Genomic DNA, 17,544 nt, shown 5'->3' on the forward strand with positions numbered 1-17,544 from the left:
TATTAAAATTTTTCCAGTAACTCCAGATGCTTCAGATTACCACTGTTTTAGCAATACAGAGATAGTAAACTTAAAACCTTTATTTTATATGGAAACAGACCAGGCACTTTATTTTTAAAAAGCAACGTATTAAATAATACGTTTTTCCAATCATACGTTCAGTGCAAAAAGCTCTTCTCTTGAGCATGTCAGTGAATGTGACATTTGATATTGCTTGCATTTTGTATATTTTGCAACTTAATTATCAGTTCTTCCACTTGATAGATAACTGGATAGACAAGAGGCCTATAAATTGTTTAGAAAAGAAATATGTGTTCATATATGTATATGTGTTTTGTTTTTTACCAATGATTCGACGATTAAAATAATCAGGTAACATTCGTTCACATACAGCAACCAGAAGCCAAAAAGCTTCTTCCTCTTTTGCATACAGAAGCAATACTGAAGTCAAAATGTTCATTGCCTAAAATTCATAGAAAAATAAAAAATAAATATTGTTGGGGTAATAATTACATTTCTTATTCAAACATAGTAATTTTCAGCAATAACAACAACTATGAGAGTAATCATAATGGAAACATGAGAACTCTGAGCCAGTCCAAAGCAAAACAAGGTGAAGTCACACTAACGTTTGCTAATCAGTTATTTTACACGGTACATTCAAGGAAAATGAAGCAATAGTATCATGAACATAGCATACAATAAGTAAAACCTCTCTAAATTTAGACTAATTTCAATGAGTAAAAAATATTAATTATCGCCAAGTCTTAAAAAAAACACTACATACTTTCAAGGACATACTAACATTGGAGAAACAAACTTCATCTGTATTTTCAACTACCTACAGGAGAACATCCCTTAGATGTCAATCATCCTCAATTGTGTCTAAAACTAAATCTTTCCTCTATTAAATAGGATTCTCTTCTTTGCTACCTTAATTTTGATCACGCTAGAAACCCTTTATCTGCCACATCCAATTTGTCTTCACATCCTAGAGTTTCTTCTTATAAAATGTTTTTTTATTTTTATTTATTTATTTATTTGGCTGCACCACGCAGCATGCAGGATCTTAGTTCCCCGACCAGGGATTGAACCTGTGCCCCCTGCAGTGGGAGCGCAGAGCCCTAACCACTGGACTGCCAGGGAATTCCTAAAATGACTTTTAGATTTTCTTTATCCTCTCCATTCCCACTACCACCCTAACTTTCTCCTTCTTCTAATCTATCTTCCATACAAATGTCAGATCACTACATTTATATAACATTTGGCCATAGCCCTTATTATAAAGTTAATAAACCCATAATGTATAGAATCTGGGAAGAATGGAAAGGTGTGAAGAAAACTAAATCTCCTGTATCTTACCTACCTAGAGATCACCACCATTAACAAGTTGATGTACTTTTTTTGTTTGTATTTCCTTCCTTTTTCCCCTTCTAAAATTTAGACCAAACTGTATATTAAAGTTTGATTTTTCACTTAACATTATATTATACATTTTCAATGCCATTAAATAAGTCTTCTAAAACAGTATTTTTAATGACTGTAAAAAATCTATTAAGTTGAATATACTATAAATTATTTAGCTATTCTATTATTGAACATTTAGGTTGATTTCAACTCTTCACTATTATATATAACAATGCAATGAATATCTCTGTATATAAATCTTCATCCAAGTGGTTTACTATTTTCTCAGTAAAGATACATAGAAATTAAATTATTTGGTCAATGAATATTATTATTTTTGTGGTATGTGTGTAAGAAGTACTAAATATTCTCTATTTGATGCTATACATAAACCACACTAAAATGCCTTTCATTAAGTAAAAGGCAATATTTTAGATAGATAGAGAATTTTAATTAAATTGGCATAGTTAAGCCCAAAAAGAGAAAGTGGACATTGCCAGTGTATCTTCAGCCCTTGCCTTAACAGGCGAATGAACACAACTTGAAACACAGGTGAATCCTACTGTTCTATGAGACAGTGAAAAGATCTTCTCAATATTTAAATATATTAATATAAACAGTTATATAAATCTAAATATAAAACCAATTTCCTATAGGGTTTGAGAAGGCATTCACTATATGCCTGAAAAGTTTAACATTTCTTATTCAAGTTTAATCATCTCTTTAGAAGGGGAAAAGAGTGATAGTACTTGTTGAACCGGAATCACTATCAAAATTCAAAAAGCTGACCATATTCTTTTTTTTTAAAATAATCAACATGCCATTTAGGTGCATATATATATATATTTTAACAGCAATTTATTTATTTATTTTTAAAATTTTATTTATTTATTTATTTTTGGCTGTGTTGCGTCTTCGTTGCTGCGTGCAGGCTTCTTCTGGTTGTGGCGAGCGGAAGCTACTCTTCATTACGGTGCACAAGTTTCTCATTGCAGTGGCTTCTCTTGCTGCGGAGCACGGGCTCTAGGCGCACGGGCTCAGTAGTTGTGCCTTGCGGGCTCTAGAGAGCAGGCTCAGTAGTTGTGGCGCATGGGCTTAGTTGCTCCGTGGCATGTGGGATCTTCCCGGATCAGGGCTCGAACCCGTGTCCCCTGCCTTGGCAGGCAGATTCTTAACCACTGTGCCTCCAGGGAAGTCCAAGCTGATCATATTCTTTTAGCCACAAACCAATCTTATTTAAATCAGGACAGAAATATTACCTCAGCCATTCATGATCTGAATTGCAGTGTATGAGATCAATCTAAATATGGTACACATAAAAAATCATGAGACATTTGTTTCGTAATAAATATGGCAGTGGCCAACTACTACTCATTAGTAGCTTTTTTGAGATAAGCTATCAAGTCTGCCCTTTCTCCCTTCTTCTTAAACCCAGTGAAGATCATTTTTGTTCCAGGGATGTACTTCTTAGGATTCCCCAAATACTCCATCAGCATCTCCTCTCCCCAGGTGATGCCTTTGTTCTTGTTGGCATCTGTGTAAGAGAATCTGAAAGTCTGACCTGTCTTTCACCCAAACAGACCATGGAGATTTGGCCCAGTCTTGTGCTTGCCTCCCTTTCCCACAGTATGGCACTGAGCACACTTCTGAACAAAAATCTTCTTGCCCTTCTCAACATCACCTATTTTTTAAATCGTTCTTTCTCCGTGCACAACTAAGAGGTTCCCCTGAATATTATTATTAAACGACTTGATATTACTGCCAAATTGTATTCCAGAAATTGACTGTACCAATTTGTTTTTCTGACCTATAGCATTTGAATGTTTACTTCACTGCTCCTTTGCCAATACTAAGAATTGTAATAATTAAAATTGCTTTTGCTGATTTGATAGTGAAAATGGTATCTCATGGTTTGAATTTGAGTTTCTTTGATATTGAACTTCCTTTTCTAAACTTTATTATCAATCTGTATTTTTTTCTGTGATTCATCTTTTCATGTCCATTGTTCTTTTTTTTTTTTTTTTTTTTTTTTTGCGGTACGCGGGCCTCTCACTGTTGTGGCCTCTCCTGTTGCGGAGCACAGGCTCAGCGGCCATGGCTGACGGGCCCAGCCGCTCCGCGGCATGTGGGATCCCCCCAGACCGGGGCATGAACCCGCATCCCCTGCATCGGCAGGTGGACTCTCAACCACTGCGCCACCAGGGAAGCCCCCATTGTTCATTTTTATAATTCAACACTTTTCTTATAGGTTTTTATATTAAGTATGTCAATCCTTTGTCAGATCTGGTACAATATTTGACTTCAAGTTCAGTTTTTACTCCATCACTTTCCTGTTCAAGAAGCCATAATGGGAGGAGCATCAGTGAAAATGGCAGAGTAAGGCTTTCCAAAAATGCTTTCCTCTATAAAAGCAACAAGAACACTAGCAAAAATCATCAAAATCAATTTTTCAGAACTCTGAAAATGCACCAAAAGCTTACAGCAATTCAGGAAGCCTTTACTTAATGAAATGGTTGAATCTCAGTAAAAACAGTGAGCTCTGTGGCATTTTAAATTGTCCAAGTCCCATTCCTCCTCAGCTCTACAAAAGCCTGAAAAACCAACACTCAGCAATCATGGTGAAAAGCAGCACCTAGCAGGCATGGGAGGAAACAGAATGGGGCTGGAGCGCCTTCACAGTCCCATTCCCAGAGATCTGTCATTATTTGACCCGTCTGGTCATTCCCTGGAAAACCGCACTCATAAGGCTGTCTTTATTTGACCTGACACAGAGCTCACCCAAGGCAAACAGCCTTTCCTTGAAAAAATGTTCCTTGAAAAAATCAGAAGCAGTTGTTGAACATGCATCTGCCTGAGGCAGTGGATAACAACTGGGCCAAACAATAGGCTAATAAAGGGTTAAAATAAAAAGTTGGGGAATGGGATATCCAAAAGGGGCTTTGGAACACTCTAACTTATTCCTGGGAATCTAGAAGGCAAAGTGCATGATATGGCTTCATGCCTGCCCAGAGCTGTATGCATGCTCATGATAGAACAGAAAAAGCCCTAAGCTCTTACCTCTGGCTAATCTTGAGGCTCTGCACAAACAGGAAGTGATAGAGAATAGAAAAAAAATAAGGAAAACTCAACAAAACCAAAAGTTGGTTCTTTGAAAAGATTAAAAAACCTGAAACACATGTAGGTAGTCTAACCAAAAAGATAAAAAACAGAAAGATACAGAGAGACAGAGAGAGAGAAAGAGAGAGAGACTCAAATTAAAATCAGGAAATAGAGAACATTACTACCAACCTTAACAAAAATAAAAAGGATTATAAGGGAATACAATGAACAACTATATGCTAACAAATTAGACAACCTAGATAAAATGGAAAATTTCCTAGAAAAACCACCAAGACCAACTCAAGAAGAAACAGAAAAATCTGAACAGACTTATAAGTAAAGAGACTGAATTAATAATGAAAAAACTTCCTTCAAAGAAAACTCTAGAAACAGATGGCTTCACTGGCCAATTCTACCACAATTTAAAGAATTAACACCAATCCTTCATTAACTCTTCAAAAAATAGGCATGGAAGAAACACTACCTAGCTCATTCTTTGACACCCTGACACTAAAACCAGACAAAGACATCAAGAGAAAACTATTATCAATACATTTTATGAATATAAATGAAAAAATCCCAAACAAAATACTAGAAAACTGAACTAACATATAAAAAGGATTACACATCATGACCCAGTAAGATTTATCCCGGGGATACAAGAGTGGTAAAACATGAAAGTCCACAAGGGGAGGACCTTCAAGATGGCGGAGGAGTAAGACGTGGAGATCACCTTCCTCCTTACAAATACATCAAAAATACATCTACATGTGGAACAACTCCTACAGAACACCTACTAAATGCTGGCAGAAGATCTCAGACTTCCCAAAAGGCAAGAAACTCCCCACGAACCTGGGTAGGGCAAAAGAAAAAACAGAGACAAAAGAATAGGGATGGGGCTTGCCTGGTGGCACAGTGGTTGAGAGTCCGCCTGCCAATGCAGGGGACACGGGTTCATGCCCCAGTCTGGGAAGATCCCACATGCCGCGGAGCGGATAGGCCCGTGAGCCATGGCTGCTAGGCCTGCACGTCCAGAGCCTGTGCTCCACAACGGGAGAGGCCACATCAGTGAGAGGCCCGCGTACAGCAAAAGCAAAAAAAAAAAAAAAAAAAAAAAACACTTAAAGCTGGTTCTTTGAGAAGATAAACAAAATTGATAAACCATTAGCCAGAGTCATCAAGAAAAAAGGGAAAACACTCAAATCAACAGAAATAGAAATGAAAAAGGAGAAGTAACAACTGACCCTGCAGAAATACAAAGGATCATGAGAGATTACTACAAGCAACTCTATGCCAATAAAGTGGACAACCTGGAAGAAATGGACAAATTCTTAGAAAAGCACAACCTTCCGAGACTGAACCAGGAAGAAATAGAAAATATAAACAGACCAATCACAAGCACTGAAATTGAAACTGTGATTAAAACTGTTCCAACAAACAAAAGCCCAGGACCAGATGGCTTCACAGGAGAATTCTATCAAACATTTACAGAAGAGCTAACACCTATCTTTCTCAAACTCTTCCAAAATATAGCAGAGGGAGGAACACTCCCAAACTCATTCTATGAGGCCACCATCACCCTGATACCAAAACCAGACAAAGATGTCAAGAAAAAGGAAAACTACAGGCCAATATCACTGATGAATACAGATGCAAAAATCCTCAACAAAATACTAGTAAACAGAATCCAACGGAACACTAAAAGGATCATACACCATGAGCAAGTGGGGTTTATCCCAGGAATGCAAGGATTCTTCAATATATGCAAATCAATCAATGTGATACATCATATTAACAAACTGAAGGATAAAAACCATATGATCATCTCAATAGATGCAGAAAAAGCTTTTGACAAAATTCAACACCCATTTATGATAAAAACCCTCCAGAAAGTAGGCATAGAGAGAACTTACCTCAACATAATAAAGGCCATATATGACAAACCCACAGCCAACATCATTCTCAACGGTGAAAAAGTGAAATCATTTCCACTAAGATCAGGAAAAAGACGAGGCTTCCCACTCTCACCACTGTTATTCAAAATAGTTTTGGAAGTTTTAGCCACAGAAATCAGAGAAGAAGAATAAAAGGAATCCAAATCAGAAAAGAAGTAAAACTGTCACTGTTTGCAGATGACGTGATACTATACATAGTGAATCCTAAAGATGCCACCAGAAAACTACTAGAGCTAATCAATGAACTTGGTAAAGTTGCGGGATACAAAATTAATGCACAGAAATCTCTCGCATTCCTCCTATACACTAACAACGAAAGACCAGAAAGAGAAATTAAGGAAACACTCCCATTCACCATTGCAACAAAAAGAAAAAAATACCTAGGAAGAAACCTACCTAAGGAGACAAAAGACCTATATGCAGAAAACTATAAGACACTGATGAAAGAAATTAAAGACGATACAAACAGATAGAGAGATATACCATGTTCCTGGATTGGAATAATCAATATGGTGAAAATGACTATACTACCCAAAGCAATCTACAGATTCAATGCAATCTCTATCAAACCACCAACGGCACTTTTCACAGAACTAGAAAAACAATTTCACAATTTGTATGGAAACACAAAAGACCCCAACTAGCCAAAGCAATCCTGAGAACGAAAAACAGAGCTGGAGGAATCAGGCTACTTGACTTCAGACTATACTACAAAGCTACAGTAATCAAGACAGTATGGTACTGGCACAAAAATAGAAATATATATCAATGGAACAGGATAGAAAGCACAGAGATAAACCCACACACATATGGTCACCTTACCTTTGATAAAGGAGACAAGAATGTACAATGGAGAAAAGACAGTCTCTTCAATAAGTGGTGCTGGGAAAACTGAACAGCTACATATAAAAGAATGAAATTAGAACATTCCCTAAAACCATACACACGAAGAAAAATAAACTCAAAATAGATTAAAGACCTAAATGTAAGGCCAGACACTATAAAACTTAGAGGAAAACATAGGCAGAACATTCTATGACATAAATCACAGCAAGATCCTTTTTGACGCACCTCCTAGAGAAATAGAAACAAAAATAAACAAATGGGACCTAATGAAACTTAAAAGCTTTTGCACAGCAAAGGAAACCATAAACAAGATGAAAAGACAACCCTCAGAATGGGAGAAAATATTTCCAAACGAAGCAACTGAGAAGGATTAATCTCCAAAATATACAAGCAGCTCATGCAGCTCAATATCAAAAAAACAAACAACCCAATCCAATAATGGGCAGAAGACCTAAATAGACATTTCTCATAAGAAGATATACAGATTGCCAACAAACAGATGAAAGGATGCTCAACATCACTAATCATTAGAGAAATGCAAATCAAAACTACAATGAGGTATCACCTCACACCAGTCAGAGTGGCCATCATCAAAAAAATCCACAAACAATAAATGCTAGGGAAGGTGTGGTAAAAAGGGAACCCTCTCACACTGTTGGTGGGAATGTAAATTGATACAGCCACTATGGAGAACAGTATGGAGGTTCCTTAAAAAACTAAAAATAGAACTACCAAACAACCCAGCTATCTCACTACTGGGCATATACCCTGAGAAAACCATAATTCACAAAGAGTCATGTATCACAATGTTCACTTCAGTACTATTTACAATAGCCAGGACATGGAAGCAACTTAAGTGTCCATCAACAGATGAATGGATAAAGAATATGTGGCACATATATACAAGGGAATATTACTCAGCCATAAAAAGAAACAAAATCGAGTTTTTTGTAGTGACGTGGATGGACCTAGAGTCTGTCATGCAGAGTGAAGCAAGGCAGAAAGATAAAAACAAATACTGTAGGCTAACACATATATATGGAACCTAAAGAAAAACAAACAAAAAAAAACAGTTCTGATGAACCTAGGGGCAGGACAGGAATAAAGACACCGATTTAGAGAACAGACTTGAGGACACAGTGAGGGGGAAGGGTAAGCTGGGACAAAGTGAGAGAGTAGCATTACATATATACACTACCAAATGTAAAATAGATAGCTAGTGGGAAGCAGCTGCATAGCACAGGGAGATCAGCTCGGTGCTTTGTGACCACCTAGAGGGGTGGGATAGAGATGCAAGGGGGAGGGGATATGGGGATATACGTGTACATACAGCTGATTCACTTTGTTATATGGCAGAAACTAACACAACATTGTAAAGCAACTATACTCCAATAAAGATGTTAGAAAAAAAAACCAAGACACAAAAAGGACAAATATTATATGATTCCACTTAAATTAGGTACCTGTAATAGTCAAATTCATAGAGATAATAGGTAGAGTAGAGATTAACAGGGCCTGGGAGAAGAGGAATGGGGAGTTGCTTTATGGGTAGAGAATTTTTGCTTGAGATGATGAAAAAGTTCTGGAAATAGCCAGTGGTGATAGCTACACAATGTTGTAAATGTACTTAATGCCACTGCATTTTTACTTATAAAGTGATTAAAATATGTATATTTTATCACAATTTTTTTAATGTTAATAAGAGGCCTAAGAAAGAATATTTTTTTTGGACAAAGCAATTATTCTTGCAAGAAATTGTCCTAAGGAAAATACAAGGAGGTATGTAAAGATTTAGTCACAAGGATGTTTTGTTAAGAGTAGTTTTACAAAACAAAACGAGACAACATAAAACAAAAATAAAGAATACAATTTTCTTTTTTTGGCCACAACACGTGGCTTGTGGGATCTTAGTTCTCCAACCAGGGATTGAACCCGGGCCCTCAGCAGTGAAAGTGTGGAGTCCTGACCACTGGACAACCAGGGAATTCACAAGAATACAATTTTAATGTCCCCAAACAAGCCATTGATGAAATATACTATGATGTATAACAGAGTGCCATAGAGAAATTTAGGAAAGAACTATGTTCTTTTTAAGAACACTTAATTACATGGAAAGACTAAGAGGAAATACTGAAAAATGTTAGTGGTGGTTATTTCTGGGTAGTGGGATTATAGATGATTTTTCTTTTCTTTTATGTAATTTTTATGTTCTAAATTTATTACAATAAATATGCACTTTTAATAAACTAAAAAAAAAAGTCAGCAAAAGTAATACACAATGTAAAAAATTAAAAAACGGAAACCTCAATTAAAGAGTTGGGAGACCAGAAGGGGGCGCTCTTGTACCCTGCAACTACAGCAGAGACCAACAGGCAGAAAAAAGACTCTTCTTTCCCGGCAAGGCCAATGAAAAGCCATGGACTCTTAGTTTACTATAGCCCTTCCAACTTCCTTTTCTTCTCTATAAAAGTGTTCTCCTCCCCTTGCCATTGGGGGACTTGCCCATGGCTCGCCATGGTTGTAGACCCCAAATTGCAATTCTCTGCTCATCCTGAATAAATCCATCTTTGCTGAAGAAATATCTGGTGGTCTATTTGTTTCAGGTCAACAATGATATTACTAAAATAAAGGGAAAAAATCACATGATTATCTCGATAGACACAGAAAAATTACTTAACAAAATCCACCACCCTTTCATGATAAAAACACTCAACAAACTAGCAATATAAGGGAACTTCCTCAACATGATAAAAAGAATCTATAAAACGCCCACAGTTAACCTCATACTTAATGATGAAAGACTGATTGCTTCCCCTTAAGGTAAATAACAAGACAAGAATATGCATTCTCACCACTTCTCTTCAACACTGTACTGAAGGTTATAGCCAGGTCAATCAGGCAATAAAAAGAGGAAAAAAAGGCATCCAGGTTGGAATGGAAGAAGTAAAAAATATCACTATTCAGATTCCATGATCTTGTATATAGAAAATTCTAAATAAGGAATCCACAAAAAAAATCTACTAGAACTAATAAGCTTAGCAAGATTGCAGGATACAAGATCAATATATACAAAAATCAATTGTATTTCTATATACTGGCATTGAGCAATCCAAAAATAAAATCAAGAAAACAATTCCGTTTACTGTAATGTCAAAAAGAATAAAAAACTCAGAAATAAAATTAACAAAGGAAGTAAAGTCTTGCACATAGGGAACTATGAAACAACCTTGAATGAAATTTTAAAAGAATTAAATAAATGGAAAAGAAAAACATCCTGTGTTCATGTATTAGAAGATTTAATATTGTTAATATACAATATCCCCCAAGTTGATCTACAGATTCAATGCAATGACTAAGAAAATTCCAGCTGGATTTTTCTTCTTTATCCAGAAATTGACAACAGATCCTAAAATTCATATGGAAATGCAAGAGACCTAAAAAGCCAAAACAATTTTGGAAAAAAAAAGTTAAAGGACTCACAGTTCCCAATTTCAAAACTTACTACACAGCTGTAGTAAAAAAAGACAGGGTGATACTGGCATGAGAACAGAAACATAAGTCAATAGAATAGAATTGTGAGTCAAGAAATAAACCCTAGGGCTTCCCTGGTGGTGCAGTGGTTGAGAGTCTGCCTGCTAATGCAGGGGACACGGGTTCGAGCCCTGGTCTGGGAGGATCCCACATGCCGCAGAGCAACTAGGCCCATGAGCCACAACTACTGAGCCTGCACGTCTGGAGCCTGTGCTCCACAACAAGAGAGGCCACGACAGTGAGAGGCCCGCGCACCGCGATGAAGAGTGGCCGCAACTAGAGAAAGCCCTCGCACAGAAACGAAGACCAACACAGCAAAAATTAATTAATTAATTAATAAACTCCTACCCCCAACATCTTCTAAAAAAAAAGAAAAGAAAAAGAAATAAACCCTAACATTTATAGTCAAGTGATTTTCAGCAAGGGTGCCAAGACAATTCAATGAGTCAAAGACTGCTTTTTTTTCAACAAATGGCACTGGGACAACTGGCTATCCACAAGTAAAAGAATGAAGCTGAACCTTTTCCATACACCACACACAAAAACTAAGACAAAATGGTCAAGAAACCTAAATTTAAGCATTAAAACTATAAAACCCTTAGAAGAAAACATAGGACTAAATCTTCTTGACCTTGGATTAGGCACTGGCTTCTTAGATATGCCATCAAAAGCACACACAACAAACGAAAAACATACAAAGACAAATATTAAAACTTTTGTGCTTCAAAGAACACCATCCAGAAAGTGAAAAAACTGGGCTTCCCTGGTGGCGCAGTGGTTGACAGTCTGCCTGCCGATGCAGGGGACATGGGTTCGTGCCCCGGTCCGGGAAGATCCCACATGCCGCGGAGCGGCTAGGCCCGTGAGCCATGGCCACTGAGCCTGCGCGTCCAGAGCCTGTGCTCCGCAACGGGAGAGGCCACAGCAGTGAGAGGCCCGTGTACCACAAAAAAAAAAAGAAAGTAAAAAAACAATCCACAGAACAGGAGAAAAATTTTGCAAATACTATATCTGATAAAGGATTAGTATCCAAAATATATAAAGAACCATTACAACTCAACAGTAACAAGATAAATAATCCAATTTTTAAAATGGGCAAAGGATTTGAATAGACATTTCTCCTAAGAAGATATACAAATGGCCCATAATCATGTTAGGGAAATGCAAATCAAAACCACAACGAGATACCACTTCACATTCACTAGGATGGCTATAATCAAAAAGAGAGATAATAACAAGTGTCACCGAGGATGTGGAGAAATTGGAACCATCACACACATTGCTGGTGGGAATGTAAAATGGTACGGTCTCTTTTTAAAATAGTTTGGCATTGCCCCAAAATGTTAAAGTTACATAAAGTTACCACATAACTCAGCAATTCCACTTCTAGCTAAATACACAAAAGAATGAAAAAACACATCCACACAAAAAATTGTACACGAATATCCATGGCAACATTATTCACAATAGCAAAAATGTGGAAACAACCCAAAATGCCTACCAACTGTTGAACAAAATGTTGTATATCCATACCATGGACTATTATTCAGCCATAGCAAGGAATGAAGTATTGTACTAATACATGCTACAACATGGGTGGACCTTGAAAACAATATGCTAAATGAAATCAGGCAGACACAAAAGACCACATATTGTATCACTCCATTTAGATAAAATATCCATAACAGGCAAATCCATAGAAACAGAAAAGTAGATTAGTGATTGCCTAGGGTTGGGAGTAGGGAGAAATGGGGAGTAACTACTAATGGATGTGGGGCTTCCTTCTGGGGTGATGAAAGTGTTATGGAGGTTAAGACTGTGATGATGGTTGCATGGCTTTGTGAATATACTAAAAAACACTAATGGGTGAAGTTTCTGGTGTGTGAATTCTATCTCTAGATAGATGAAAGGAAAAAGGAATGAAAAAAGGAAAGGAAGGAAGAAAAGAAGGAAGAAGATAGATCAGATAGATGGAAGGAAGGGAGGGAAGGATGGAAGAAGAAAAGATAAACAAAGCCAGTCAGCCAGCCATGAGTCAGTATGGCTCACCTGAGTTTTTGGTCAAAAGCAACAAAACCTGCTTATCATATTAAATTCAAACTTCTCCCAAGCTTGAAAGATTCACCATGATCTTGCCTCACACAAACTTATTTACTTCTTGATTCCAGCACGAACCTAGCCAGTCTGATCTCCATGACAGGCTTATTTTCACCTGAATGGTATTGCTTATAGTGTTACCTAACTCTGAATAACTTTCCTCTGGCCCTCCATGTTTCTAATTTTGCTTTCATTTTTTAGAAGTCAAAAATCAAGTGTTGCCTACTTTGAAGCTGCCTTTAAACTACCACATATAGATAACATTATAGGCTGAGTGTAAGCTCTTTGAGAAAAGAAGCATTATGCTTCTTTATTACCTTTCAGAGACCCTAAAACATGCTAAATACTGGTCATTCAGATGATCCACTCACTTAAATTGCTTTTCAAAAATACCTCTCTATTGATAAGTTTCAATGGATAGGTAGGACTGATATGTAATCATTATGGGTACTCAACCCCATCATAAATGAATGTGTGGCTGAGAGTGCTAGCTATCCACCATAACCCAATCTCCCCTTCTTCCATAGTATCTGGATGTACATGTGCTCAACCACGCTACATTTTGCAGACTTCTTTATGAATAGGTGTGGCCATGAGACCAAGATCCTCCAATAAAATGTGGGTGAAGTGATGTATGCAACTTCCAGGCCTGGCCAATATAATTTCTCATAATTGTTTCTCCATGCTCTCTCCCCTCTTCCTGTGAGTAGTAATGGCAATGAAAGAGCACCTTGGAAGCCATGTTTTGAAGATGACAGAGCCTGTTGTCAGCCTAAATCCCTGAATAATCACATGGAGGAGAGCTACCTACTGACTTGAATATTTGCTCTCCTCTGTTTATTCCTTTAAGTAAACTTCTATTGTGTTTGAGATTATTTGTGTTAGCAGTTTGGCATACCCTTTAGTGTCCTAAAGGATTTTTTTCAGCGATTCCCCCACTGCCTACAAAGTAACATTCAAACTCCTGACCTATCCCAATCTACCTTTTTGATTTTTTCCCTCAATTACCTCACTTGATTCACTCTACAATTCTACTAAACAGAACATGGTCCTACATATATTCCACATTTACCTCTGTGTTTGGTTACACTGATCCCTTCACCTACAAATGGTATTTCATTCCATCTCCATACATCTAAAATTCACCAATTTCAAGACCTAAAAATGCCACTTCTTCCATGCAGCCTTCTCTGCTCCTCCAACTTATCCCTATTATAAATCCTGGTGAGACTTAATATTTCTCTAATAAATTGTCTCATTTGTTTTTCTTTTGCCAATGAATATGCTTTTTTGTTTGTTTTTGTTTTTAAATTTTTTATTTATTTTTGGCTGCATTGGGTCTTTGTTGCTGCACACGGGCTTTCTCTAGTTGCAGCAAGCGGAGGCTACTCTTGAGGTGCGCGGGCTTCTCACTGCAGTGGCTTCTCTTGTTGCGGAGTATGGGCTCTAGGTGCGTGGGCTTCAGTAGTTGTGGTGTGTGGGCTCAGCAGTTGCGGCGTGTGGGCTCTAGAGTGCAGGCTCAGTAGTTGTGGCACACAGGCTTAGCTGCTCCATGGCATGTGGGATCTTCCCAGACCAGGGATTGAACCAGTGTCCCCTGCACTAGCAGGTAGATTCACAACTACTACACCACCAGGGAAGTCCTTGAATATGTTTTAATACCTACCAGTCCATATATTTTTAAGGGCACGATTATTATCTGATTCAGCTTTATATAGTCTTGAGCACCTAGCACAGTATCTTTTACAGAGCAGGAATTCAGTAAATATTTGTTAAATTAAAAGAAAAATGAATTAATGGAATATCAATTCTAAGTATTCCCACTATCATTCTTGCATTAATAATATCCACTATCAATCTCAGCCCAATCTCTGTCCTTATTAGTAGAGTTGGATTTGATGTGATTTTATCATTTGGAACACGATAACAGTTGAGCTCATAATGAAATCATACCTGGCAGTATCCAATTTTGGGATTCCTGAATGCATAAGCAGTGAGTACCCGCCTCAGAGCAGATATGCCAGTGTCACTCTGAAAGGCTGGATGCTCAGGCAGGGAGCGACGCAAATCACGTTCAATTTCTTCAGTAGCCAAGTTGCAGGTCCCTAAAGACTGCTCAACCACTTCAGCATAATAGCCAGGATTAGCAGCCATGTCATTAACAGCACCTGTACAGATGATCACATTAACATACAAAAGAAGAGGAACATAACAAAGCTACTACTTGCCTATATACATGAAGAACTGGATTACTTTTAAATTAAGCTTTATGCTCAAGTGTTATCTGAGTACAAACAAATAAAAGGAAAAGCTTCCCACTAGAATCTATAACATCAGGACAGGAATCTTATCCAAAAGAATAACATTTTCATGAACTGTCTTTTCCCTTTAACTTCCTTCTGACACTAGAGATTCCCACCCTGTCTCTTGCAGTTAGCTATTGCCTAATAAACTAATCTGCTCAGACAATGGATGTATGGATATATAGGTAAGTACACATAACTACCGTACTCTCTGTGACTAGTCTGAACTCATGATAAGACTTAGTCCTAGCCATCTTTGTAATTATTTTTATTTAGCTTAGTACATAACTCCTAGAAGGGGCATAGATAATGTCTGTTAAATGAATAAAGTGAATAAATGTAATACCTGAAAAAAGCATCCAGAGCTCTCCTCTTAAGGTCTCTGGAATCCCTCTTACAACCAGATCTTGAGTCTTTTTGGTCCGAAACATGCTAACACCACGCCCACATTCTGTAAACAGGATGTTCCAGGACTGTTCCTTCATCTTTTCTTTCAACTATAACAAAAAAATCAAAGCAACTAAACATGGTGAGAAATTAACTTAATTTGAAATTAAGTTTCAAATAACTCAATAACTCTCTTCACCATGAAACAATACCTATGGAAAACAAGAACACAGAAAGTCAAAATCAGTATTCACAGATGGGCTAAACCCTGCACCACTGTCATCACAAAAATCTTTAAAATCCATGTGAGAATAACAGGTTTAATTTACTATTTTAGTTCTTCTCATATTAAAATGGTAAAACCATGACACCTAGGAGGTAAAGCTTTGAACCATCATTCTCACCAATCACCCCAATTAGGATTGACTGTTAGAAATCTATGCAAATAAAGCCCAAGGTTCAACTTTCATCTTAATTCTTGATAACAGTCCTATTTTGTAATGGAACCAAACATGTCACACAGTAGTACCTGCTGGAAAACCTCTTCAAGACCAAAAAGAAGAGTTTTCAGTCTGATCTAAGATTTTTATTTTTGATCAACTGTTTCAATCTATAGATTTAAATATTTTGTTTTCCTACCATTTTGGAATTAAGGGTCTCCAAATTCTGAGGGTGAAATACTGTCATTAAGGCTTCAGTGTTCACAGTTTTGCTGCATTCTCTCTGACATATCAAAGATTGTACCTCAATATCATCAGATGGGTCTACAGACTCAAAACTAATAGGAACCTGAAAAAGAAAGAATATAATTGTCCCAAATGTGTGCCTAAAAGTTTCCGCAAAAAGAAAAAGTGCTAATGTTTTATCTGTCATTTACAAACCACAATTTATATACATAATAAATATTAAAGCAATGTCTCAGAAGAACATTGTTTTTCCACCAAAATTAGAGATGTCAACAAACTAATGTCCAGAACATCAAGCTCATGACCTTAGTGAGTGAATTCCCCTACTTGGGCAATAAAATACAGGAAAAACATTTAAAAAAACAGGTCGGAACATTGGAAATTAACCAAAAGCACAGAATGAACTGAAAAGTATCGATTCAAAAAAAAAAACTAATGAACCTCAGTAAGAACACCAGTCTGTGAAGTTTTAACTTGAGGTTATTCCCATCCTCCCTCCCTTCCAAGCTCAGAGGTATGGTAGCCATGAAAGCCAGCATTATCACACCAATGGATCTTTTGAAACTTTATTAAAAGCCCCATCCCCAGAAAACAGTCAATATTTTCACCAAACTAGCAGCTACCTGGAAAATCTCCATTCCTAGGGTGTTGTTATCATTTGATTTGACTCAGAGCTCAGCTCTATGTAAGAAGTCCTTTCCCCCGGGCATTCCAAGAAAACCATAGCAATCTTCTGATAATATCACAGCTGCCTAAGGCTGTGATTTCAATTTGGGGCAAACAAGAGCCTGGCTAAAAATTTAAAAGGAAGACCTTGAAAATCAGATGGCCATAGGGGAACTTTGAAAGGTTCCAACATATTCTTGGGGATCTGAAAGTATGCATGAGTATACAAGACTGTGAACCTACCCAGGAAAGAAATGGGACAGGAGAAGGCCCCAGTCATTCAACTCTGGAAATAAGAAATGAAAACTAAGGCTGATTTATAAACTTCCTAAAGTATGAAGTATACCTTCACACAAAGATCCTCTTGGCAAAAGGTGGAGAACTTACTGGTTCAAGGCATTTAAGGAAATCTTCTGGCCCATCATCGACTGACCACTGATTTAGACTGACTCAGGGGGTGATCTGAGGAAGCCATGCTTAAAAATACAAACAAGAACTAAAATAAAAAGGCAACCAACAAAAAAAAAATGTCCCAGAAGGGGCTTACTTCTTAGATTTTTTTAAACT

General features: G+C 37.3%; 1 protein-coding gene and 1 pseudogene across 1 annotated transcript in view; both read right to left on the reverse strand.

Annotated features, from left to right (window-relative positions):
- TBC1D8B (TBC1 domain family member 8B) overlaps positions 1–16,411 on the reverse strand; it is a 34,449-nt gene extending 18,038 nt beyond the window's left edge. Inside the window, exons 1-4 of the mRNA XM_060292891.2 lie at positions 16,265–16,411; positions 15,585–15,735; positions 14,889–15,103; positions 346–463 (exon numbers count right to left, since the gene is read on the reverse strand). Of these exons, the coding sequence (XP_060148874.1) occupies positions 346–463; positions 14,889–15,103; positions 15,585–15,735; positions 16,265–16,312 (532 nt within the window). The 5' untranslated portion in view covers positions 16,313–16,411. The remainder of the gene's footprint in view (positions 1–345; positions 464–14,888; positions 15,104–15,584; positions 15,736–16,264) is intronic.
- Positions 2,775–3,095, reverse strand: LOC115841651 (cytochrome c-like; annotated as a pseudogene).
- Positions 16,412–17,544: the final 1,133 nt, after the last annotated feature.

Source organism: Globicephala melas, chromosome X (assembly GCF_963455315.2).
Source record: "Globicephala melas chromosome X, mGloMel1.2, whole genome shotgun sequence".
Lineage (NCBI taxonomy): Eukaryota > Metazoa > Chordata > Mammalia > Artiodactyla > Delphinidae > Globicephala > Globicephala melas.